Here is a 27,659-nt window from a genome sequence, read left to right as displayed (position 1 = left end):
AAACAATCCCAAAAAAGATAACAGAATTCACATGGTGACAGAAGGCCAAAGTGCAGAGTAGCCTATCAGTCAATCAGCCTTTGCAAAAAGAATCACCCCTAACACTCACAGTGGTACTAAATATAACAAAAAGACAAGAAACTCTGTCAATGCCAAGTAATAAAGAGAATCTATACGAGAGATATTTGCAGAAATATCAGACCCCAAAGGGGAGAGGGCAATACCTACCTTATCAGCCATCACAGAGGCAAAAAGGAAACGTCCCCCAAGACCAAATGAGTAGATTTTCACACCAATAGTTTTGAAGCTTTTTCCCAAGTCTGAAGTTCTCCATAATTCCAGAGCCCCAAGGTCAGCTTCTTAAACAAGACAAAATATTAATTAAAATTTCACTTACTGGTGAGCCTAGTTCAAAGCAGTTGTTTTAGAATCAGTCTTAATTTTATAGCTAAAGCATTTTAAATACTATGCATGTTAATCAAGTGACAACATAAAATGTGATACAGCGGCCAGGCGCAGTGGCTCATGCCTGTAATCCCAGCACTTTGGGAGGCTGAGGTGGGCGGATCACGGGGTCAGGAGATAGAGACCAAACTGGCTAACACCATGAAACCCCATCTGTACTAAAAATACAAAAAATTTAGCCAGGCGTGGTGGTGGGCGCCTGTAGTCCCAGCTACTCGGGAGGCTGAGGCAGGAGAATGGCGTGAACCCGGGACACAGAGTTTTCAGTGGGCAGAGATCGCGCCACTGCGCTCCAGCCTGTGTGACAGAGCAAGACTCCATCTCATAAAAAAAAAAAAAAAAAGTGATACAGCATTAGATATAGGCAATTCATATTTGTGTTTTATTTTATACATTTCAGATTTTATGCTCAATGGAAAGGTAAGAGATTACTTAATTCTAATACAGTGTTTCATAAAAACATCAAAGCCACAGCAGACGGGTGCGGTGGCTCACGCCTGTAATCCCAGCACTTTGGGAGGCCGAGCCGGGTGGATCACGAGGTCAGGAGTTCAAGACCACCCTGGCTAACACGGTGAAACCCCATCTCTACTAAAAATACAAAAAATTAGCCGGGCGTGGTGACAGGCGTCTGTAGTCCCAGCTACACAGGAGGCTGAGGCAGGAGAATGGTGTAAACCCAGGAGGCAGAGCTTGCAGTGAGCGGAGATGGCGCCACTGCACTCCAGCCTGGGCGACAGAGCAAGACTCCGTCTCAAAAAAAAAAAAAGCCACAGCGTGCTGCTTTACTTTCTTCATGGCACAGTTTGGAATTATCTTATCCTATTTTAAATTGTCTTGAGTTTTCTTTTCTTTTCTTTTAAGGGCTGGGGGTCTTGCCACATTGCCCAAGCTGTCCTTGAACTTCTGGGCTCAAGCAATCCTGCTGTCTCAGCCTCCCAAGTAGCTGGGACTGCAGGCATGCAACCATCTTGCCCAGCTGGAGTTTTGGTTTTCTTGAATTTACATTCCATGAGGGCAGGCCTTGGGTGTTTTCTTCTCTCCATCCTTAGAACAGTGTTTAGCATATGTGCTCAAATATCTGTTGAATGAGTAAATGAAAGATTTTGCTTTCTGTTTTGAAATTGTGTCAGAGTTTGGGAAGCCAGCTGCTTCTGCAAACACAAACACAACCCTTGCTTTCCTGTAGAAATAACCATGCATTTCAATTTGCTATTGTCTGTAGCATAATATTTGCTTTACATAAATACATTGCTAAGATTAAATATTGCCTCTACGTATAGCCTATATTTTTACTTGATCTGGGTAGTATAGTAATTTGGTTTTACTTTCAAGATTTTAATAACCACTAACAGCTTTCTTTAGCTATTACAATTTCAGGAGAATGGAGGGACCTTTTATGTTTCTACCTCACACAACCCAGAAAATTCTACCATGAATGGACAACAGGACATTATTTTCTGGGACTAAAATATACTTACTGCAGGAGCCATTTGCATAGGTTGTAAAGAAGATGGTGTTGTCTGATCCCCTACAATGAGGCAAAAACGGGGAAAAGAAATGGTTTAAGACTGCTGAAGGACTGTGTTGACCTTACTCACAAACTTCCTAGCAGGTCTAACAAGCTTCATTCACAGGCACTGACAAGCACCACTTCTCAGGTGCTGAGCCCTGGTCCTTCACAGCTCTGCCTGTCAAGCTCCCCACTGCCCGGCCCATGTGTTGTCTACAGTCCACCACTTCTTTACGTGAACTCTTTCAGGCAGTCATGCTGGTCTACTCACCCTCTCAACATTTGCCTCTGACATTTTTGATCATCACAACTGAGGGGTGGGTGGCGGAGGTGTTATTGGCATCTACCGGGTAGAGGCCAGGGATGTTGCTACACATTTTATGATGCACAGGACAGTCCTCCACAATAAAGAATTCTTTGATCCAAAATGTCATTAGTGCTGAGGTTGAGAAACTCTGTTTTAGAGCACTGTACCATCTGCACAGCCACTTGGCATGCATTTGCCTCCTGTTTTTTATTTTACTTGCATAGTATATGCCTTACCTTTCCTACTATATAAATTAGCTTCTTCAGGGCAGGTACTATACTTTGCTGTTTCCCTTCAGAATCTAGTTCAATGCTTTGTATGAGTTAAATAATTTAGTTCTTCCATCTCAAATAGACAACTAGGTCAGAGGTTGAATTATTTAAAATGTAACCTGGAAAGGGAGTTTGCAGGGAACTAGATTCAGACCCTCCTGGCACTTACTGGATTGCAACCAAAAAAAGGTGTTGGTTTTGAGCATGTTCTTTCAGAACTTTTGGTTGTAAATTCCTAGAAACTAGAGATCTAAAAAGGTGAGTAAACAGCAGCATCCTGGTTATTCATATTTAGACACTAAACAAAAAAAAAAAAACATGTTACAAAAGTAAAAACCTTGCACAGGATACAAAACAAAATCCTATTTTAAAATAACTTTTTAGTTTTAAAGATAAGGTTTTGTTTGTTTATTTAAGTGACGGAGTCTTGCTCTGTCACCTAGTTTGGAGTGCAGTGGTGCAATCACAGCTCACTGCAGCCTCGAACTCCTCCGCTAAAGTGATCCTCCCATCTCATTCTCTTGAGTAACGAGGACTACAGGTGTGCACCACCATGCTTGGCTTTTTTTTTTCTTTAATTTTTTGTAGAGATGGGGTCTCACTCTGTTGCCCAGGCTGGTCTTGAATTCCTGGTCTCAAGCGATCCTTCCATCTCAGCCTCCCAAAGTGCTTGGATTATGGGTATGAGCCACTGCACTTGGCTAAAGATGAGTTTTAATGATTAAAATTTAACAAAACTTAGCCAGGTGTATGCCTGTAGTTCCAGCTACTGGGAAGGCTGAAGTGCGAGGATCACTTGAGCCCAGGAGGCAGAGGCTGCAATGAGCAGAGATCGTGCCACTACATCCCAGTCTGGGTGACAGAGCCAGGCCTTATCTTAAAAAAAGAAAAAAAAATTATTTACACATGACCTACATGTTTTAGTTCCATCAGGAGTGAAACAATTTAACTTAGTTATCTTAAAAATTACTTCCACCTGGTACGGTGGCTCATGCCCTGTAATCCCAGCACTTTTGGGAGGCTGAGGTGGGTGGATCAGGAGGTCAGGAGTTTGAGACCAGCTTGGCCAACATGGTGAAACCCCATTGCTACTAAAAATACAAAAGTTAGCTGGGTGTGGTGGCACATGCCTGTAATCCCAGCTACTCAGGAGGCTGAGGCAGGAGAATCACTTGAACCTGGGAGGTGGAGACTGCAGTGAGCCGAGATTGCACCACAGCACCCCAGCCTGGGCAACAGAGCAAGACTCCGTCTCAAGAAAAAAAAAATCCTTCCTTCCTGATAAAACTGTATAAGGTACAAATACAATTCATTAGAATACATAAAACGAAAGCAAATGTGGCATGTGTACCAGAGTGGTGCTATAAAAACCTCATTAAAAAAACATTTCTGGGGCTAGGCATGGTAGCCCATACCTATAATCCCAGTACTCTGGGAGGCTGAGGAGGAAGGATTGCTTTAGCACAGGAGTTTGAGACCAGCCTGGGCAACATAGTGAGACCCCCTATCTCTACAAAATAAAAATACAAAAATTAGCTAGGCATGGTGGCACATGCCTGTAGTCCCAGCTACTTGGGAGGCTGAGGCAGAAGGATCACTTAAGTCCAGGAGGTCAAGGCTGTGGTAAGCCATGACTGTGCCACTGTACTCTAGCCTGGACAAAAGAGCAATACCCTATCTTAAGAACAAGAACATGAACACTTCTATAAAAGGCCTACTTTATTTAAGCAATATATTTAATATTTTAATCAATCTTGGTAGACATATTTCAAATCTGTATTCTACACTTTCCTGATTCCTAGAGTACAGGAAACTCTTCGGATTGTGGGTCATCATCATGAACATCAATTCTATCAAACTATAACACAGTGTTCCCATTAGAAGTTACTAACACAGGTGTACTTTCTTGATCTAGCACTAAATAATTTAATACTGTTTATTCTCTAAGTTTTTGTCTGCTCTTTTAGAGTAATTCCACCTCCTTCCAGCTCTCAGGCTGTAATTCTAATGCTGTTACGTGCTTATTGCAGCAGTTACATATCCTATCTCTGTAACCAATCTGCTATAAACTGGGATTCACAAATTAGCTGAAATTAGTCAAAGGGAAAGGAGAAAGAGGCTCTAAACAACATTCTGAGCCTAATCAGATTTTGGAGGCATGAAGCCTGTTAATTCAGTTCTTGCTTAGCCATCCCCACATTCTCCAAATAAGCCTCCTTTCACAAAAGGAAAAAACTAAAGCCCAGAAAGGTTGAGCCCCTGACTAGCAGCAGAGTGAGGACAGAACAAAGGTGACGAGACTCCCAAGTAAGAGCTCCCTCCACTTCATCCTCCTTAAGCAGGCACCCGGAGGGGCAGGGAATCTCTCCGAGAAAAGTGAATGAGTTTTGGTGCGCAATGTGACTTCAGGAGTCTGGAAGCTCTTTCAGCTTTCTTCCTGATTCCTTGCCATGTTCTACATGACTGAAATGGAACTCTAGACAAGAGGGTAAATCTGGGCATGGAGAAGTATTTAAATCCCTAAATTAAAGCTATATTTTATTGTATTTTAATTGATGTCACCATTCATGGAGAATGAACCCTGGGCAGGCAGCAGCAACTCAGTCACCTGCCTTGTTTTATACTTTATGTTCTAACATTTAAGTGAGACCAAGTCTTCTTTTCCAGTGGAATGAGAAGCTCCTCCAGGTCAAGGCCTGTGTCACACCCCTCCCCAACATCTCTTATGGCACCCTGAAGAGTACTTGGCACACAGTAAGTGCTCAATATTTATTCATGTGATTTTTGGCAGCGCTATCAGGAAGGGTTTAGGGCTCTGCACAGATGGAGTCTTCTGTTACTCACCATTTGGCCAAACATACTGCTTTGTGGATTTCTTCCCATTTTCCCCCAAAATTCTTGGACACCCACAGGCCATTCTGAAAGATTATAAATGACTTATCAAAATTCTAGCTTTATCCTGTGTGGTTGCTTGTATGACCTTTAATATTTCATATCCAATCATTCAGGACAGGAAAAACACACACTGAAGCTCCATCAGAGCTGCCCGAGCTCCACAGACACACACATGGTTTATCTGGGCCCTTTTGGGGTCTTGGAAGTTCAGAATAACAAATGCGTATGAAGTGCCTATTATGTGCCAGGCACTGTACCAGATGTTGCACTGGGGATACAAAGATGAATAAGACACACTCCCTGCTGAGAGAAGGGGCTCACAGTTTAACAAGGCGCATAGATAAGAAGAAAGTTCAACACTATGCAGAGTTATAAAATATGGTCTAGTATAGAAGTGAGGAGAGGACGAACACTGCATCAGAGATGGTGTCCTGAAGAAGACAGGTGCACTGAGTTTTAAATGATGAGCAGTGGGACCAAAAGAAGGCAAACAGGGAGATGAGGTGTTGCTGCACAAAGAGAGACTAGTATTAGCAAACGCAAGGAGGTCATAAACCCTGCAGTGTGTGCAGGGAGCTAAAAGCCATCAGGCATTACTTGAGTGCAAATTCCAAGGTAAGCAAATGAGGAACTAACGCTAGGCAGAAAGGTGAGGCCAGCTCACAGAGAGCCTTCCTTCTGTGCCATGGTAAGGACTCCAGGGTTTATTGCATATGAGGTGCTCTCAGGAGGAATGTGTGCTAAGCAGGAGGATGACACAGTCCGTTTCACTTTCTTAGGTGGAGTACTTGGACGTGAATGGGAAAGATGGATTTCAGAGGGTCCAGACTAGAGGCAAGGAAAAGCAGTGAATGACTGCCACATTAGTTCGGTAAGAGCTAATGAGGTCTTGAACACTGGCCATGAGGAACAGGCTCTGCAAGAATTTAGAAGCTAGCATAGTAGAACTGGATGACTTCTCCTGCAGGGCAGGATGAGAGGTAGGGGGGTGTGTGTGTGTGTGTGTGTGTGTGTACGCACGTGCATGCACATGCATGTAAGTTGGTCACTCTAGTTTCCTGGTTGGGATATAGGATGCATTGTGATATCATTAACTAGTATAAGGATTAAGGGAAGAAGATCAGGTCTGAGAGAAGAGTAGGGAGGAAGCTCAGTTTTAAGTTGATTTAAGGTGCTTGTGGAACATCCAGCTAGAGATATTCAGGGGGCAGCAAGACAGGAATATGATGCATTAGGGGAAAGCCAGGGCTAGAGATAAGGATTTGAAAATCTTATACATTATAGGTGGTGGCAGCTAAATGGTAAGAGTGGAAGAGAATGCTCAGTGAAATGAGTAGGCATTTAAGGGTAGGCTGAAAGGAGGTTAAGGAAGGAACTAAAAGGAATAATGTCACAGAAGCCAAACAATTAGAGTTCTCAAAAGGAGGGATTGGCCAATAGTTTGAAATGTAGCAGAGACTTAACAAAATTCTGACTGACAACATTACACCGGCAATGTGAGCTTACTGAGCTCCGCCTCAGTGGAGATGGGACAGAGATGTCCTAGTCTAGCTGAAATTAAATGTAACTTACTTAGGCAGAATTTATGTTCAGTACTCCTGTACTCTCACCCACCATTCTCCTCTAACTTTTTCTCCCCTGGTAATACTCACATCCTAGCATTTCTAATTTACCTAATTCTACTTATAAAGACAAGGCAGAATTTGATACCACTGATTTGCACTTTAGTACAAATTGGTCCCTCTTCCCCATCCCAATTATATGTACTTCAGACTTACCCTTAAATGGAAGAAATTTCAGGTACAGAAGCAGATCGTATCTGTCTCTTCCTGAGGACAGTGCTGTTTTAATAACCCTGAGACACTTGGTAAGGAAGATGCAGTAGTCAAAGGGGAGCTCTATGGGTCTGTTCACTCCTTGCTCCCTTGTAGTGCTTTCAGCTTAAGCTGCTGGAGGCCAATTTCCAGGAATTGTTGTTCTAAGATCTGAAGCTTACTCCCCTGCAAGCTAGTTTCCTTCCTCTGGCCTACACTGCTAAGCATAACTCTGAGGCCGGACACAGTGGCTCACACCTGTAATCCCAGCACTTTGGGAGGCCGAGGCGGGCAGATCACCTGAGGTCAGGAGTTCGAGACCAGCCTGGCCAACATGGTGAAACCCTGTCTCTACTAAAAATACAAAAAAATTAGCTGGGCCTGGGTGCACATGCCTGTAATCTCGGCTACTCTGGAGGCTGAGGCAGGAGAAGCACTTGTACCCGGGAGGTGGAGGTTGCAGTGAGACCAGATTGCGCCATTGCACTCCAGCCTGGGCAAGAAGAGCAAAACTCTGTCTCAAAAAAAAAAAAAAAAAAAAAAAAAAAAAAGCAAAAAAAACATAACTCTGGCCCTCCTGGTGCCCCTCAGCCTCACCTCTGCTCAAAAATCTCCCCACAGAAAGCCCAGAACCCAGACCTCTCTTCCAGTGCCCTTCGTCCTCCTATGTCATCCTTTGCTCAGCCTGACTTGTTCACAGTTGATGATCTTGTTTCGGACCCCAAAACAGTCAGTACAGCAATGACTCTCAAACTTTGGTGCTCAGGCTCAGCTGGGGAGCCTGTTAAAAACATTAGCCACCCCACAACAGAAGTCATTGATTTATTATATCTGGGTTTGGGCAAAGGGATGTGTGCCTCTTGAACTAGCTCCTCAGGTGTTTCTATCTGATGAGAGAAGGCCATAAAAATGTAAAGTATAATTCTGATTATTATAGTCTAGCAACTCAGCCACTTTGGGCCCTTAACCACAGTAAAGGAGACTGGTCCTACAGGAAAGGAGAAGCTGAATGTGTTCCTCAGAGAACTTTGAGAAGTGGGAGGGTTAGGGAAACACACTGGTTTCTGGGGAAAGTATAGGAACGTGGTAGGGAGCACAGGGATTTAAGACTTTGGATATTTAATACATGAGTGTCAAAGACAGAAATCAGTATGTTTTATAAACTGAGGACATAACAAAAAAGAAAAAAATTAGAAAGATGTTGTTTGATCATAGAAAAGGAACAATGACAACATCAGGAGTTTGACAATTTATGCTTGTCCCTTGTAGCACAAGAATGATTAAATTAAACTGTTTTCTAGTTCATTACTCCAATACCACACATTTAGTCACTTAAAAAAATTACAGTGACAACTAGGCATCACACTTACCTGGAATAGATAGCATGTGGGAATCGTGTCCTTTACCAAATAGGAAAAAACGTTAAAAAAATACATACTTCATGTCATAAGGAGACTCGAAAGAAGTCCAATATTAAAAGCATTTCCTAAAGGATCCTTCTAAGACAGTACATTTGAGACTATAAAATGCAAAAGGCAAACCATGTTCCTCAACTGGACTTACTTCAGTGCTGAGAGCTAAAAGATAGTCAGAATTCTGAGGGCTATACATCATCTGAGTGAGAGGATGAAAAGGGAGATCTGTTTGCACAAAATTCTTCGCAAAATCTGATGATCTGAAGATTCTTCCTCCACGACTTCCTCCAGACACCTCTGCTGTTAATACCACCTGATAGGAAGAGGAAAGATCTGATTCAGGGTATGATACTATCTATGCAAGCACAGGAGTTCTTACACCATTTTCACCAGACATTAGTTAAGAAATTTTAGTTCTAGAAATAAGAAGAGTTATAAAAACTGATTAGTTGTTCCACTCTACCCCTTGGGTCTTATTCTTATAAAAAAATAACACCCTGAACTGAGCTGGGACATCATATCTGTGGGTTCAAGCCTAGATTAGGCTAACTGAGATTAGTTTTCCAAAAAACTAAAATGTTGTCATAGGTTATATACATTGTAATGTTAAGCAACTGCTGCATAATTAAGGGCTTTGGTGCACCTTGGGTGGGGAACAAAAACAAATAAACCTGTGTGCTCAGAGTTCCATTCTTATATGATCGATATTAAATTGTGTTTAAGGCAGGCACAGTGGCTCATGCCTGTAATCCCAGCACTTCAGGGGCTGAGGTGGGTGGATTGCTTGAGCCCAGGAGTTCAAGACCAGCCTGAGCAACATGGCAAAACCCTCTACAAAAAAATACAAAAATTACCCAGGAGTGGTGGCAAGAGCCTGTAGTCCCAGCTACTCAAGTGACTGAGGTGGGAGGATCCCTTGAGCCTGGAAGGTCAAGGCTGCAGCGAGCCGTGATGGTATCACTGCACTCCAGCCTGGGAGACAGAGTGAGACCCTTAAAAAAATTGTGTTTAATTTTAAAATATAAATATAGCAATACTAAACTAAAATACATTACTGTGAATCACTGGACCATGCCAATACTAATACCTGACAGCTCTGCATGTGGTATCAAGCACAAGCTTTATGTATACAAGAATGAGTCTCACCTTTCCAGAGTTCTCAGGACCAATAGCCATGCCAAATTCAGTCCGAATAAAGGTGTTATTGATGAGATTTGTAATATCCTTAAAGTTCTTCCCATAATCCTCACTGAGAGGAAGAAAAAAAGGGCAAATTTAGGGTGCAGTGGTCATGGATATTACTGAGTTCCTACTCAGCTTTCATTCTCCCTTTCCACCAATCATGCTGAGAGACTCGGCTCACCCTGAATAGCCACATTCCTAGCTCCAGAGGTGCCCTGGTGAGTCCGAAGAACATTCCACCACCCCCCCCCAACCCCGCAACCCGCTCACCAGTGATGGGGGTTCAGGAATCGGGGAGTGACTCAGGATGAGCCAATGGGAGATAAAAGGTGGGTGGGAAATTTGGGGTCTTCTAGGAAGCACACTGCCTCCCACTTATGATAGCCACCTGATAAAATGGTCTATATTCCTTCAGACCAGCAGTTCTCAATCAGGGTGCTTTTGTCCCCCAAGAAACATTTGGTAATGTTTGCAGACTTTTTTTTTCCCTTTGAGACAAGATCACACTCTGTTACCCAGGCTGGAGTGCAGTGATGCAATCTCAGCTCAGTGGTGCAATTCCCAGGCTCAAGTGATTCTCCAGCCTCAGCCTCCTGAGTAGCTGGAATTACAGGTCCGTGTCACCACGCCTGGCTAATTTTTGTATTTTAAGTAGAGACGGGGTTTCACCACATTGCTCAGGCTGGTCTTGACTCCCAAGCTCAAAGTGATCCGCCCGCCTCGGCCTCCCAAAGTGCTGGGATTACAGGCGTGAGCCACTGCGCCCGGTCCTACAGACATTTTTGATTATCACAATGCAGGGCTGAGGCGCTACTGGCATTAAGTGGGTAGTGGCCAGCGATGTTGCCAAACATCCTACAAGGCACAGGACAGTCCCACAATAATAAAGAATTACCTGGCCCCAATGTCAAGAGTACTAAGGTTGAGAAACCCCAATGATGCAATATGTGAACACACAGTAAAGACTGCTATCATCATTCTGTCACAATGGGAGCACAGAGAAGGTAATTTCAGAATACCTGAGAAGCAGAGCCTATGACACTGAATTGAATTGACCCTGAAGCCTGTCATTCCTCTGTACTTAGTTACAGAATCAACTATTCCCTTATTATTCAGGTTAGTTTAAGGTGAGATCTATGCAAAGTGCTCCCAAAGGCTTCTAACTAATCTATTAATCCACAGTAGTTATGATAAAGCTGTAAATGAAGTTGTAGCAAGTTCTTGAAGTTTTTCCCCGTAGAAGTTACCATCCCTAGGCACAAGTCTGTAAGGCACTCAGTACATGAAATACAGCTAGGAAAAACAAACGAACTTAATCTCAACTCTCAGAGTTTCCAAGCTTTTTCCAAAAGTTCATTCCAACAATATCTTTGAGAAGTATTCGAATCCATGTTTAGATTCTGGAAAATAAAAGCAAAAATTCCATAGCTGTCTAACCCTGACAGGTTTAATACTATGTATAGCTCTCCTACACAATACACAATGCTAAATCTTAATGTTCATTAAATTTAAGTATCCATCAACGAAGACTGCTGTGCACTGCAAATTTTTGCACACAGATAAATGTAATCTGCAGTGGTCTTCAATGATAGAATATAGTTATGTGTTGCATGAAGATGTTTTGGTTACCAATGGACTGTTTATATGATGGTGAGTCCAGATTATGAAACCATATTGTTACCATGCCTTTTTCTATGCTTAGATATACAAATACTTAGTACTGTGTTACAGCTGCCTACAGAATTCAGTACAGTAACATGCTCTACAGGTTTGTTGCCTAGGAACAAGAAGTTATACCATATAGCTGTGGTGTGTAGCAGGCTATACTGTCCAGGTGTGAGTAAGTACACTCTGTGATGTTTGCACAATAATGAAATCACCTAATGATGCACTTCGCAGAATGTATCCCCATCAATAAGTGAAGCTTGAACGTACATGATGTAAATGATGTTACAGGTTTTGGTAGCGGCCTCAACAAATAAAGAATTGCAGAACCATGAGCAGTGTAAGGGGCTGAAGTGAACATCTTGTCCAACTCCCTCATTTCACAGATGAGGAGTTGCAAGGGAAGGCAATTTATCAAAAGTCAACTAGTTAATTAAGGGCAAAATTGAAACTATAGTCCAATTCTCTGAACCTTTAGCCCTAAACTGGAGATAACTTTTAATTATCTGTGAGGATTTTTTCCCTTACAAACTGGGGTCTTCCTCTATCTTGCTGGGGGCTTATGACCTGGCAGAAGAGATCAGCTAAGAGAAAGTTGGAGACAGAAGGGAAGTATCCATGTGTGTATGTAGAGGTCCCTGATAATATGCTGAAACAAACTACATATGTCTAAGTTGTCTGAATGACTCTATCCTTCCTTAAGTACATACACACACACAGAAAATTCCTAGATAAATGAAATACAATTGGGCGCCACCCAACAGAGTCCTATATTATATTACCCTTTCTTTGGCTTTGCAGTAGATCAGCTCTTATCTTCCTGACAGCTGGCCAAGAGATGTGCATAAACAATTCCCAGCTCTACAATGCATGTATCATCAACAGCTCTGTAAATTTTCCAAAGGGGTTGAAGCAGCCTGATTAGTACTAGTTTACAAATTGGTCCTCCTTCATGACATCCCCAGAGAATCTCCACAAACCTGTTGGCAAGCCTGCTTGCTTTTTAAGAACTTGGCACAACAAACACATCCCTGCCCTTCAAAAAAAGAAACCAGCATGAGCAAAACAAAAAATCACCTGCTACAGCACTCTGGTACTTTAGTCAGTTAAATAAATGGAGAAAATGAACTAGTATCAACCTGCTGGGACTTAAGTAGGGTTCTAGCAAGGCCACTTTGGGCCCAGGGGTATATTTTTTAACATAATGCTTTATTTAAATGTAGCTTTATTTTCTATCAGCATACATATCATGAAGATATGTATGGTCTCAAACTCCTGGCCTCAAGCAATCTTCCCACCTTGGCCTCCCAAAGCTCTAGAATTAGAGGCATGATCCTAGCACTTTATTTTCTATCAGCATATGTCATGAAGAGGTAATTGATGAAGCAACTTTGATAAATCTAATTTTCAAATTCCATATGATAATAGTGTTATGAACAGCCGTCGAATGATAAGTAAACAGTTAAAACACTGTGAAACCAACTGCTTTAGAAACAAGTCTTTTTGGCCGGGCGTGGTGGCTCACGCCTGTAATCCCAGTACTTTGGGAGGCCAAGGCAGGTGGATCAAAAGGTCAGGAGTTCAAGACGAGCCTGGCCAAGATGGTGAAACCCTGTCTCTACTAAAAACACAAAAATTAGCCAGGCGTGGTGGCACGCGCCTGAAATCCCTGCTACTCAGGAGGCTGAGGCAGAGAATTGCTTGACCCCGGGAGGCAGAGGTTGCAGTGAGCCGAGATCGTGCCACTGCACTGCAGCCTGGGCGACAGAGCGAGACTCCGTCTCAAAAAAAAAAAAAAAAGAAAAAAAAAAGAAACAAGTCTTTTTAATAACAATTCTATGCATCAACACTAATATCCATTTTCTGGTTACCAAAAATAAATGATCATTTTTGCATGTATCCACGGTGTAAACATGCACATGTTTATAACTCAAGAAAATAATGCTAAAATACAAATATATTTGGAATAGAGCTTATTTTAGCTAGGGCTGCTATAAAAGAATATTATAAACTGGGTGGCTTATAAACAGCAGAAATTCATTTCTCACTGTTCTGGAGGCTGAGAAGTCCAAGATGAAGGTGCCAGCAGATGTGCTGTCTGGTGAGGGTCTGCTTCCTGCTTCACAGATTACCCTCTTGTCACTGTAACCGTACATGACAGAAGGGGCAAGGGAGCTCTCGGGGTCTCTCTTATAAGGGGACTAATCCCACTGGTGAAGGTTCTGCCCTTATGACCTAATCACTTACCGAAGGTCCCACCTCCTAATACCATCGCACTAGGGGTTAAAATTTCAACATATGAGTTCAGAGGGAACATAAACATTCAGTGTACGGCATCCTGACACCCCCACCCTGCCCCTCCACTCCATTCCTCCAAACTCATGTCCTTCTCACATGCAAAATACATTCATTACATCCCAGCAGCCTCAAAAGCCTTTTTATTTTATTTTATTTTTTTGAGACAGAGTTCCACTCTTGTTACCCAGGCTGGAGTGCAATGGCATGATCTCGGCTCACTGCAACCTCTGTCTCCCAGGTTCAAGCGGTTCTCCTGCCTCAGCCTCCCAAGTAGCTGGGATTACAGGTATGTGCCACCACACCCAGCTAATTTTTGTATTTTTAGTAGAGACAGGGTTTCTCCATGTTGGCCAGGCTGGTCTCGAACTCCTGACCTCAGATGATCCACCCTCCTAGGCCTCCCTAAGTGCTGGGATTACAGGCATGAGTTACCGCGTCTGGCCTAAAGTCTTAACTTGTTCCAGCATCAACTCTAAAGTCTAAAATTGAAAGTGTCATCTAAATATCATCTATATCAGACAAAGGTGAGACTCAAGGTATGATTCATCTTGAAGCAAACTGCTCTTCAGTTGTGTACCTGTGAAACCAAACAAGTTATGCACTTCCAAAATACAATGGTGGGACAGGCACAGTATAGACATTTCCATTCCAAAAAAGGGAAATGGAAAAGATGAAAGGTGACTCCAAATAAGTCTAAAATACAGGCAAACTTCATGAGATATATTTATTTAGTTATTTTTAAAGAGTAGGTCTTAAGGCTGGGCATCCTCCCACCTCGGCCTCCCAAAGGCAACTTAGTGAAAACCCATCTCTACAAAGTATACAAAATTTAGTTGAGCATGGTGGTTTCCAGCCTGTAGTCCCAGCCACTTGGGAGGCTGAGGCAGGAGGATCACTTGAGCCCAGGAGCTCAAAGCCACAATGAGCCGTGATCATGCCACTGCACTCCAGCCTGGGCAACAGTGTAAGACCCTGTGTCAAAAATAAATAAATAAAGAGAGGGTCTTGCTCTGCCACCCAGGCTGGGGTGCAATGATGAGATCATAGCTCACTATAGCCTAGAACTCCTGAGCTCAAGCAATTCTTCTGCCTTAGCCTCCCAAGTAGCTAGGACTACAGTCATGTGCCACCACACTAAATTTTTTTTTTTTTTTGGTAGAGATGGGTCTCACTATGTTGCCCAGGCTGGTCTCAAACCCCTGGCCCCAAGCAATCCTTCCACCTCAGCCTCCCAAAGTGCTGGGATTACAAGTATGAGCCACTGCGCCTGGCCTAGATATTAAAGCTTGAAAACAATTCTCTTTGGCTCTATGCTCTGTCCTACAGGTCCAATATTGGGGAGGGGGTCCCTCCTCTTCCCAGACACGCTGGGATTGTGTTCTTGCTCTGCAGCCTTGCCAGAAAGGGGGTAGGCCCGCAAGGATCTGGGTGGCCCTTCTCCCATGGCTTTGGGTGATGGTCCCTTCTTTTGAAATTGAGGAGGCAGCCTTGGTGATCCCTGAATGGCCTTGTCTTAAAGAAGAGCACACATACGCAACTGAATAGCTCTGTGGTCCTTGAAATCTGAAAGCCTTCCCTCATTGGGTTCAAACTGGCAGTTTTCCTGTTGGGGTGACTGATTGAGTTCTTAGTTTACACCTATGCTAATCTCTTTATCAAATGATCACTTGGCCACATCCTAATTATTCACATCCTATTATTGCAGTCTGTGCAATTTAGATAGACTGAGAATTTTCCAAATCTTTTAGTACTACTTTCTTCTTGCTTAATAATTCTGTCTTTAAGTCATTTCTCTTTTCCCACATTTTACTACGAGCAGTCAGGAGGAACCAAGCTGCAACTTCAACATTTTACTTAGATATTGTTTTAGCTAAATACGCAATTTCATTGCTTGCAAGTTCTACTTTCCACAAAACACTAGAACATGAACACAATTCAGCCTAGTTCTCTGCCACTTTATAACAAGGATTGCTTTTTCTCTACTGTCCAATAACAAGTTCCTCATTTCTGCCAGAAACCCATCATAATGGCCTTTGTGGTCCACATTTTTACGAATATTCTACCATGGATTACTTAGGTATTCTCTAAGATGGAAGTTTTCTCTACAGCCCTCCTCTTTTCTTTCTGAGCCTTCACCAGAATCATCTTTAAGTTTCATTAACAGCTATGTAGGCTTTTTCAAGCATGCACCTCAAAAACTCTTTCTGCTTCTACCCATTTTCTTTTGTTCATTTTGCCATGACTAAGCCACTATAAATTATAACATAAAAGTAACAAGGATGATGGTAAACTCTTAAAAATATTATTGTTTTGTGGTTTTTACTAATTGAGAAAGCTTATACAATCTTCATTATTCATGGATTCTATATTTGTAAATTTGTTTACCTTCTTAAATTTATTTGTAATCCTCAAATCAGTACTCATGGTGCCTTGCCAGTCATTTATAGACATTCATAGAGCAGCAAAAATGTGAGTCACCCAGTGTACCCATTCCCAGCTGAGGTCAAACAAGGTGATGCTTTGCCTTTGTGTTCAGTTCTAATACTATAAATAAGTGTCCTTTTCACGGTCTACTTAGTTTTTTTCTACTTAGGTTTTTGCAAGTTTATGCTTTTTTTGGGGGGGTACTTTTTCTGTTTAAATAGCCTCCAAGAGCAGTGTCAACAAGCTGTTTAGTGTTCCTAAACACAAGAAGACTTTGATGTGCCTCATGGAGGAAATACGAGTATATGAGACAAGCCTTGTTTGGGCAAGAGTTCTAGTGCTATTGGCCGTGAATTCAGTGTTAATGAATCAATAATACACATTAAATAAGGTATCTTTAAACAGAAACACACATAAAGCAAAGTTATGTATTGATCATTTGGTGAAAATGAGTGCTGTGACCAGAAGTTTGCAGAAACCTAACCCTATATGTCCCCCTAGGAGCAATGGTTCACTATTAACTAATTCAATATTCATGACAACTTTACAGAACATAACTATCACTAATAATGACAACCAACTGCACTGAGATTTCCAGGTAAAAGATCAACAGGGAGAATGTAGTTTATTAAAATGTATCAAAATAATCATGGACCTGAAACTACTGCTGGGTAATACTGGCAAGATTTGAATTCATAATAAACTTAATTCCCAATATTTCAGTGTCTTTTTCCCCCACTGTCTGATATTACCTTGTGTTTTTATTTAACTATGTTGTGTTTTATCATTATTGGGAAAGGATACATGTTTTCTGTAGAAATTTTGAAACTACAAGTGGGAAAATAAAGAGAGTAAGATATTGTGAATAAAAAAATCACAGAACTTTTAATCAGAAGGAACATGAATATGTATTTGTGGGTCTTCATCTTACTCTGAATGACAACTTTACGTGTATAGAAGTGAAGTTGTATTAAAGGTAAAACGCCATCATCACATTTTAATATACTTTTTCTTTAAAAAAAAAAAAAGCAAGAAAATATATGTTGTAAATGGAGTTTATCCCAAGCTTGTAACTGAAATATGCAGTCATTGTTAACAATCTACTGCAGTGAAAACTGAACTGAGCATATCATTAAAAAGGTTGTTACACAACATGCCTTGAAGAAGCTGGTTTACTGCACTAGCAGCACTTTGCATTGTATACCTTTAAGTTATCCTTTTTAAAAAATCTCAAGTAACATTCTGAAAAACTTACATTGACTATGTAATATATTTTAATGCAAAACCTCTTAATAGGGAAATTTGAGCAATTCTCAATAGAAACACCAGGAATAAAATAGCCCAGCAGTCTTTGTGATATTAATAATTAGGTATATAACATTGGTGTAGAATAATGCCTACATTTGCTTCACTAAGTAAATTATACAATGAAAAGTTGGACTCAAGACATCATAAAACAAAAAGATGGAAAATATCTTTTAGTTGCCAAAAATCAAATTATCATCTTAATTGTAGCTAGTTTATTTCTTTAACTTCATATGTGCAAGTGAGAGACAAACATACTCTATAATCCATTATAAAATTAATATTCCTTATAAGAAAATCAAAATTTATACTATACAAATATGATTCCCTTAAATGGAAAATATGCATATGTGTGTGTATGCATGTACATACACACAAACATATGTATACAGAAACATATGTATACACACATATACATACATACACATACATATAATCTCCCAAATCCTTCAATAATTCTTTTTCACGGCCTAAAGACAGAAGTATACTCCCTCTAATTCTGTATATCAACAGAGACAACTTCCTTCTATTCTTGTGAGACTTCATGCTGTAATACACAGAGCAGGTGGCATGTGATTTGCTGTTTTTTATTTCAAATCCAAATGAACCTTTAACCATATAAGATTTAGTACGCGAAGATGGTCTAATGAATAATATAATCACCAATGCTGTGAAAAACAGAAAAATCTTCAGAGTGGGTTCAATGGGCTTTTATCGGTAATTGGGCAACTTCAGCATACTCAGGACCCATTTTGATCAAACTGCTTCTTTCCCTTTCTCATTTCTGAAACAACAGTTGCCTCTTGGTTGGCATGTTTGACATGGTTGACTTGGCTGGCCAGTCACTTTAAGCCAGGCCAGCCCAGTTGGAAAGGCAACAAGGCATATTTACAGTTTCCGCCTAAACTCTGGAAGTGGGTACAGAGTCAGTTTCCACTTCATGGCAGGGAAGAGATAATTCAAAGTCAATGTGGTTAAACAAACAAACAAACAAAAAAAGAAACAAAAAACTGTTGGGTAACATGAAAAAAAAGTACCTTGGTAACATTATACTATATCAGAAACAAACAGAATTGCACTCTAGTAAAGTATGTCAGGAAAGCGGGGTTTTCCACAAGACTAGACAAAAACAGGCTGAAAAAAGGCTGAGTCTGATGGTGGTGGTATTTAAACAGTGACATGGCAGTACTGGTTCTTGTTTTGGTTTTGATTGTCTTAAGTTGTTGAGGCATTAGGTATAGAAGATAATTCAACCTAGAGAAAGAGGCATTTAACAAACAGCCTTTAAAACACGTTGACATCCATCAGAGTGGAGGTTTTCCTTTGCTACTGAAGAGTGAACTAGAAATAAACATCCCCTATGACACAAATATGTATGATACTGATCACAGTAGTATTAGTTACAGTGAAAAAAACAGCTACAACCTAACTATCCAATGGAACAATGATTAAGTAAATTATGTCAATCTAAAAAAATGAGGGGTTACCAGCAGAGTGAAGGTATGAGTACTGACCCATCAGCATGGATGTAGGTCATAATGCCAGGTGTTAGTAACATTTGCATGTTGGCAGGGGCTAGGGGGTGCAGTGTGCATTTGTAGAAGACGTGGAGGCATCTGGGGGCAGGCAATCTGCCTGAAGGCTTCAAATTCATTTTAACAACTGGTACAGCAATGCCAGTACCTGCTGGCTACATGCTATCCCTGATCATTGGCATGGCAGCAGCTAACAGCACCAAGCTATTACTCCATGCCAGGCACTGCAGAGCATACCTCACAACGGCTCTGAGGTGGGCATTATTATTGTCCTTTTACAGATGACAAAAAAGACTTAGGAGGTTAAATGACTTTCCCAAGTTCATTCTGTTTGCAATGACAGTGCTGTGATTCAATCCTGAGCCTACTTGCCAACAAAGCTTGGCAACATTTTGCTATTCCACATTGCCTCCCAATACTCTACATTATATGATACAACATCAAAGGGGAAGGTCAAGATAATAAACTGCAAACAAATTAAGATTACACGTGGCTGTATGGTGAACTTTTTTCTTTCCTTTAAAATTTTCAAATGTCCTATAATATGATTATACTGCTTTTATAATGAAACACAGGTTGGTAAGAAAAACTATCATGAGGAGATATTTTATTTTTTTGAGAAAGGGTATTGCTCTGTCACCCAGCCTGGAGTGCAGTGATGTGATCATAGCTACTGCAGCCTCAACCTCCCGGACTCAAGAGATGCTCCTACCTCAGTCTCCCAAGTAGCTGGGACCACAGGTGTGTGACACCATGCCCAGCTAATTTTGTGAGGAGGGAATTTATAATAGCAAACATTCTTAACCACGAGAAAGAGTTACTGAAGCAAAGTTACACATTTTAAAATGCATTTTTCTCTCCCCAAATAGGATGTTTTTCATCTAAAATGGTTCAACTACTGTTCTGATTGAATAAACAAAGTCACCTACTATAGCGCTTTCTAGCTCCAAGATTCTAAAATATAGTGAATCCTATATTTAAAAAAATTTAATTAACCATCTAAAAATTATAAAGAAGCCAAGACATTCATTCATTTATTCAATTATTATTTGCTGCTTGCCTACTACATGTTAGGCATTTGGCTAGATCCTGGGGACCCCAGTTAGTCAAGAACCTTGCCTTCATGGAATTTACACTGTAGTTAGATGGCAATTCCTTGTTGGCCTAAAGGTATTTGCTGCCTCTCTGGGACCAACATCAATGTATTGAAGGGCAGAGACCTCTGGCTCCATGCCCAGGAGATGTAGTCAAAGTTCATACCTCATGGGGAAGAGAGGTTAGGCTAATCCATTTCAGAGCTTGAACATGGGTTCACTCCCACTTGGGCCAAGAACAGCAGTCAAATAAAGAACCTTGAGAAAGTACCATTACTCCTGGGAGATACCCTGACCCTAGGGTAGTTTCTATATCATCTGCTGGTATGTCATTATTTCTTTAGGTCTCTAGGGGAAAATGAGACAGACATAAATGATTGAGAAGACACAATCATTCAGCAATCTCTAGGAGGTAGTTGGTCTTGAATCTTACTGCTAAGGAACAGAACCTACTTTTAAACCAAGTCATACCTTTGAGAAGACAACTCTAAAACTTCACCAATGTCACAGTATAGGTTGTGGTTCCAGAACACATGTTACCACCATCATCGCCAGTGTGAACACTACAAAGAACTTTGGTAGGTCCGACCTGAGAGCCTCCTTCTTACCTAAAAATAATCTGCTTAGGCCTCAAAATGCTGTATAAATATTTGCTGGGAAAGTACAATGAAGACTTTCATTTCAGGAATATAAAAAACCATTTTGTACTCACACTAAATAGAAAGACTTTTTAAACCCCATACTACCTTCCCACAAATAAATATCCATATAAATGAACACAAACACACAGCACTATACACTCTTTCTTCATCTTCCTTTATTGTTCTGCCCCTCAGTCAGGTCAAACCAACCTCCTTGGAACCAGGTCCCTTTTCATACTTCTTTCAGTTGCTAATTAGATGCTAAGGCCAGGCATGGTGGCTCACACCTGTAATCCTAGCACTTTGGGAGGCTGAGGTGGGAAGACAGCTTGAGCCCAGGCGCTCGATACCAGACTGGGCAACATGGTGAAACCCTGTCTATCCAAAATACAAAAATTACCCAGGCATGGAGGTACGTGCCTGTAATGCCAGCCACTTGGGAGGCTGAGGTGGGAAGATGGTGGATGGCTTGAGCCTGGGAGGGAGAGGCTGCAATGAGCTGTGTTTGCGCCACTGCTCTCCAGCCTGAGTGACAGAGCTAGACCCTGCTCAAAAAAAAAAAAGAGTAGACGTTAAAAAGTGTGCTAAGGGCCGGGTGCAGTGGCTCCCGCCTATAATCCCAGCACTTTTGGAGGCAGGTGGATCATTCGAACCCAGGAGCTCAGTATAAGCCTAGGCAACATGGGGAAACCCTGTCTCTACAAAAAATACAAAAAATTAGCTGGGCATGGTGGCGTGTGCCTGCAGTCCCAGCTACCTGGGAGGCTGAAGTGGGAGGATGGCTTGAGCCTGGGAGGTGGAGGCTGCAGTGAGCCAAGATGACGCCACCGCACTCCAGCCTGGATGACAAGAGTGAGACCCTGTCTCAAACAACAACAACAACAAAAACATGTGCTGAGTGTGACAGTCTGGTGAAAACTTAAGATGGCTAGAAGATCTTTTACATCAACTGTTACATGCCATCATGTCTAGAAAAGGGAGAATCTATATTCTCAATGTTACTTAGTGAAATGCTCCAACGCGTGTTATTGATCTCACCTTCGATATAGCTTGGACTGTCCAAAAGTCATAATTACCAGTGGTACATGGAAGGTAGTCAAGACTAGAATGACCTGGAGAGAGAAAAAAGCATTCCGTAAATAAAAAAGATATTCCAATCACATGCTGATATGTGTTCGAGATTAAGCCAACACCTAAAAGACTTTTGATATCCCTACTTTGTAGTACTCCCCAAAGTCTAGAAGGATCTAGTTACTAGGGCTGAGAATGATGAGAAAGTCCTCAGCTCATTTTGTTGGGATGATCCCCATTGCCTTCACTGAAGCAGTGAGGCTGACTACTCAAATACACATTAAAATAAAAGAAGGCTTTAACTATTTTGTATCCAAATTATTGTAAGATACTCTCAGGCAAGAACCCTCTTCCCTTTTCTCCTTACAGAGTCTAGAATAGCGTGGGTGTTCTCACAGAGATCACTGTGTCATGTATGTCTGTCTTTTTCTTCTCCTTGCCGTTGGTTCTTCATGAAATTCATTTTTTCAGTACCTTATCTACCAAAAACTATGCATGAGGAAATGATTCTGGATGGATTACTCCAAGAGTCTAGGGAGTCTCAGAAAGCCATATGAGAAATCTTGGAGATGGCTGGGCACGGTGGCTCACGCCTGCAATCACAGCACTTTGGGAGGCTGAGGCAGACGGATCACTTGAGGTCAGAAGTTCGAGACTAGCCTGGCTAACATGGTGAAACCCCATCTATACTTAAAATACAAAAATTAGCCGGGCATGGTGGTGCTTGCCTGTAGTCCCAGCTTCTTGGGAGGCTGAGGCATGAGAATTGCTTGAACCTGGGAGGTGGACGTTGCTGTGAGCCAAGATTGCACCACTGCTCTCCAGCCTGGGTGACAGAGCAAGACTCTGTCTCAAAAAAAAAAAAAAAAAAAAAAAAAAAAATTCTTGGAGATACCAACTATCTAAGATAAATGGGTAAATCATGGAAATTAGGGTACAACTCAAATTTTAGAAAAAACTGAACTATGCTTAAAGAAATTCTACTGAAAGTTTAAAAATTAATCAAAATAAGAAATTTACAATTTGCTTTTCAGCACCAAGATTTTATTTCTTTAGGCTTCTAATATAACTATCATGTGCCTCAATGCTATGACACATGCATTATGGAATACCAGGGGGCAGGAGATGTTGCCCCTGCTCTTGTTCAAGCAGGATAATAAGACAGCCAGGCAACAAGTCCTGATTTAAGACCAGGGGCCAATGTATCCTCAGCGTGTCCTCCTAGTGGGAGCCCAGCTGTATATCAGGAGGGATAAGGAGCTGACTGATCCTCCTTCCATTCCCCCAATCCTGGCAGTACCTCCTTTGTGGCAGGGGCAGGGACCAACAGATGAACAACCATGAGCCCATGGGCACCACAGTCCCTCAACACACCTGTAGGAAAGGACACAGGAACAATACAATTTGGAGGACAAGTGCCAGGATGTTTTTAATGGACATTTTCTGTTTCTATATAGGGGTTTCCCCAAGCATTGTGAGCTTCCCTTCTCAGTACAGAGCACTTTCATCTTTCTTCTTGCTCATCTTGATGCTAAGCAGCCACCAAGGACTGAAAAGGTGTCCATCTTCCCACCGTGGAAGAAGGTGGTCAGGCCACCTCCCGGCCAGGCGCAGTGGCTCATGCCTGTAATCCCAGCACTTTGGGAGGCTGAGGCGCGTGGATCACCTGAGGTCAGGCGTTCAAGACCAGCCTGGCCAACATGGTGAGACCCCATCTCCACTAAAAATACAAAAAATCAGCTGTGCATGGTGGTGGGTGCCTGTAATCCCAGCTCCTTGGGAGGCTGAGGCAGGAGAATCGCTTGAACCCGGGAGGTGGAGGTTGCAGTGAGCTGAGATCATGCCATCGCACTCCAACTTGGGCAACAAGAGCGAAACTCCGTCCCCACCCCCCCGCAAAAAAGATGTTCCCAATTCTAAAGCAAAACCAACACAACTACAACTTCCTGAAAGTCTGTCTTGCAAACATGTGTTTTCTGTGATTGGGGCTAAAGACACTTTCAGGAAGAAATGATATTAGGTGCTTAACCCTCCCCCAAATCTGTTATCATCTTCTTGCTGGGCTGAAATAACAGACTCAAAATATGACTTACCCCAGTGCTATCTCCAACCCAGGACAAGGATACTGAGCCTCTGAGATCATCAAACACATGCTATAAGGGGAAAAAAAATTAATTTAGAAATGACAGCCACTCTCCTTCAATCTTTGGCTTCTTTAACTATCTGAACTTTATTACTGTTCAGAGTAATTAAGTTCATAATTACAAAGTGGGTATGGATTCCCAGTACAAAATTTGGGAGGGATGGGATTTAACTACTTAATGTGAATCACAAATAACTTGGAAATTTAAATTCTCTCTAACACAAAGTAAGACAAGCAGATGAGTTTTCTTTACTGCACCAGATGGGGAGATGGGAGATGGGACAATCTAATTGCTTTCTCCAACAGAACTAAATATAAAGGTATAGCAAAGTATTTTTAGGATGCTTTAAAACAAGAGATCATAGCCCACACTGGCAGGCGTAATTGTAACCAAATCAGCATAATTTAAATTTTTCTGGGCATCCTTTACAGTATAGCTGAAAAGTTCGTAACTGGATTCCTTTTACTTCTAGTCTAGCTCACTCAAAAATGACAAGGGGCAGAAGCAAGAAGCAAATGCCTTTGTTTCACCTTTTTATTTAATAACAATAGTAATAATGATAATAATAAAACAACCTTCCTAGAGTTGCAGTAAGAGTAAGGAGGTAAAAAAGGGAAAGCTGGTATATTATATCCAAAATATAGTAAGCATGTTAAAATATAGTTATAATAATCATTGTAGGTGGTTTTGGGTTTTGTTTTTCAAATACTTCCTTTCTCTACTTATACAATAATATATATTCATTAAAGAAGATGTAGACAATTATAAGAACACATAATAAAGATAAGTCACTCATAATCCTACCACATAGAGATATTCAAGGTTAATATTATATGTATTAATACAATCTTCTGTTCTCTATAATTTTTGTAACTGATAAAAAAAATAAAAATTCCAAAGAGGTAATAACTGCACTTGGCAAAAATTTCAAACCATATAGAAATTACATACTATATAGAGTCTATATAGCAAAGAGTGAAGATCCTTCTCTTTTCCAGGCCACATGCTCACCACCCAAGCCCCATTTCTTAGACAGTTTAATAGTTCAGTATATATTTCTAATAAATGTGGATGATTATGCTTTTTTCTTAAGACTTATAATCGTACTAAGATTTTAAAATCTTAAACATGCCTTGCCCTCCCAGATATGAGAAGCTCCTTGGAAGCTGGGGAATGTAACTTTATACTTCTTGGTACTCCCTGTGCCTTCCACAGGAATACTTTGCACACTCAGTAAGCATTTGTTGAAAATGATTACACATCCTCCCCAAACCACAAACTCAACCTCAAAATAGAACATGTCTATAAATGGTTGGGATGCCAGCTACTTGGTCACTCAAGCCACCAATCCCACATAGAAATCTAAAGAAACAGAACTCAAAACATGAACTGTTTTGTTTATCTTTGAATTTTCTCTTGCAGTCTTGAATGGGCTTCCGAATTCACGTATGTGATGGGCTTCCGAATTCACATATGTGATTTCCCCTCTGGACCATAAGTACCTTTGATGTCAAAAGAATCTCTTACACAATTTTTGTAAGTTAGTACAATCAGTGCCTCACGCAGGTCTTGCTCCATAAATAATGGTTAACTCTCAAATGCTCGGCAGAGCTTCTCACAGCCTCTGCAGGAAAGAAGGGCTATTCAGACATGCAGGCTTGCCAGGCATCTGAGAAAAAGTAGGGCTGCCAGAGCTTCTGAAACCAGAGGCTTAAAAACGGACATAGCAGTGTGTCTTATATGATATTTCACACATAGCAAAACCTCACATTCTCTTGAGTGAGGATAGTGTCTGAAATGACATCAATGAGGTCCTTCAGGAAAAACAGGAACATCCAGAGCTACCACAAGCACCAGGCAGATCACAAGGGCTAAGATCACAGTCATCTAAACACAGGTTATCTTTCCAAGGAAGGTCCTTGTCATAACTGACTAAGAGAAAAGAAAAAGTTCATCAGTTATGGCACTGGAATCCGTGGTTGTCTTCATCAGGCTGTAAGATATCAGTCTTGAGCCAATCAGGACTGCAACTTTTACTTTTCAGGCAATGCTCTACACAGCCGACCCAGTCAATGCAGACTGGCATTACCCACATTTTCCTATTGCTCAACTACAGAATGAGGAGGATTATCACGTGTCACTGGCAACTCTCAGCTTCAGTGAAACAACTGAAATGGTAATGGACCTCACTTATCATCCAAAGAGTTCCTTTGGAAATGTAGGCCAGATTTACTAGCAAAACTGTGGTTTTCTACTGCCCTTAAGCTGTCCCTCCCACCCGCTCCAAATAACCAATGAAGATTTGCTTTTGAAAATGGGCAAACTCACTGAAAAACTCATCTACCTATAGCAAATGCAATTAATTTTTTAATATTTCAGTCTCTAACATTCTCATACTGGTGAAAGTTAAAAAAGAAAAATGAAATGAGATGTTACAGCAGGCCCAAAGGTTAAGCAGAAAGAAAAGGTCATATGGAAAGGAGATAAATCCAGGAGAGGTAGGGACCCAAGAGTACAGATTCAATCCTGCCACTTCAATGGGAGAAAAAAATACGGATGTCCAGGAAAGGGCAGACAACCTGGTCATGGTTAGGAGACAGAATTCACAAGTCAGCACAAAGCCATCAATCCTAATCCAGAATCATTTCTAATATTTAAGACAACGTACATGTCATTCTACACTGCAGTGGCATCTTAGATCTTTCAAAATATGTATTACAGCACTTTTAATTGTAGCCACAAGAACCTTGCCTGTCCTCCCCACTAGACCTGAGGTCCATCTGGTAAAGGAATCAAGCTATACATTTCAGCAGCTAACACACAGCATAGTGCACAGTGGGCACGCAATAAATATTGAATTCTTTAAGAACTACTTATGAAGTTTTGAAAAAGATGACGACAAAGTAAAAGGATAAGGCCAGGCCCACTTAACTTCCCCATGACAGACATGAGTATGAAATGTAAAAGTTCATTTCTGGGTGGACTTCTGCTTCTGGTCAAGATGGAGTGACAGGGATCACATTTACCTTTCTACCGGAAACAGCTAATAAAAAACAAAACAAAACAAAACAAAAACACAGAATGGGCCGGGTGTGGTGGCTCACACCTGTAACCCCAGTACTTTGGGAGGCCGAGACAGACGGATCACGAGGTCAGGAGTTCGACTGAAACCCCGTCTCTACTAAAGATACAAAAAATTAGCCGGGCGTGGTGGCGGGCACCTGTAGTCCCAGCTACTCCGGAGGCTGAGGCAGGAGAATGGCGTGAACCTGGGAGGCGGAGCCTGCAGTGAGCCGAGATCGCGCCACTGCACTCCAGCCTGGGCGACAGAGCGAGACTCCGTCTCAAAAAAAAAAAAAGATACAAAAAATTAGCCAGGCGCGGTAGCTACTCGGGAGGCTGAGGCAGAGAATTGCTTGAACCCGAGAGGCGGAGGCTGCAGTGAGGCAAGATCGCGCCACTGCACTCCAGCCTGTGCGACAGGGCAAGACTCCATCTCAAAAAAGAAAAGAAAAGAAAAAAAAACCCAAAATGACAGAATATATGAAATGACTGTTTCCAAGATATTGGACACCAGGCACAAAGGACGACGATTCCTGACAGACAAGGAACTGAACAA

At 41.5% G+C, this 27,659-nt stretch overlaps 2 protein-coding genes across 2 annotated transcripts in view; one reads left to right on the top strand and one right to left on the bottom strand.

Annotated features, from left to right (window-relative positions):
* GSTM2 (glutathione S-transferase mu 2) overlaps window positions 1-27,659 on the top strand; it is a 1,178,915-nt gene that overhangs the window by 1,065,509 nt on the left and 85,747 nt on the right. The gene's annotated exons all lie outside the window — the stretch shown is intronic.
* The window catches only part of LOC129525208 (sortilin-like), a 55,772-nt gene that overhangs the window by 3,360 nt on the left and 24,753 nt on the right, over window positions 1-27,659 (bottom strand). Inside the window, exons 2-8 of the mRNA XM_055354193.2 lie at window positions 23,990-24,049; window positions 21,864-21,937; window positions 9,828-9,930; window positions 8,830-8,994; window positions 5,402-5,475; window positions 1,947-1,996; window positions 229-359 (exon numbers count right to left, since the gene is read on the bottom strand). Of these exons, the coding sequence (XP_055210168.2) occupies window positions 229-359; window positions 1,947-1,996; window positions 5,402-5,475; window positions 8,830-8,994; window positions 9,828-9,930; window positions 21,864-21,937; window positions 23,990-24,049 (657 nt within the window). The remainder of the gene's footprint in view (window positions 1-228; window positions 360-1,946; window positions 1,997-5,401; window positions 5,476-8,829; window positions 8,995-9,827; window positions 9,931-21,863; window positions 21,938-23,989; window positions 24,050-27,659) is intronic.

Source organism: Gorilla gorilla, chromosome 1, assembly GCF_029281585.2.
Source record: "Gorilla gorilla gorilla isolate KB3781 chromosome 1, NHGRI_mGorGor1-v2.1_pri, whole genome shotgun sequence".
Classification (NCBI taxonomy): domain Eukaryota; kingdom Metazoa; phylum Chordata; class Mammalia; order Primates; family Hominidae; genus Gorilla; species Gorilla gorilla.
This window is presented reverse-complemented; position numbering and strand designations above follow the sequence as displayed.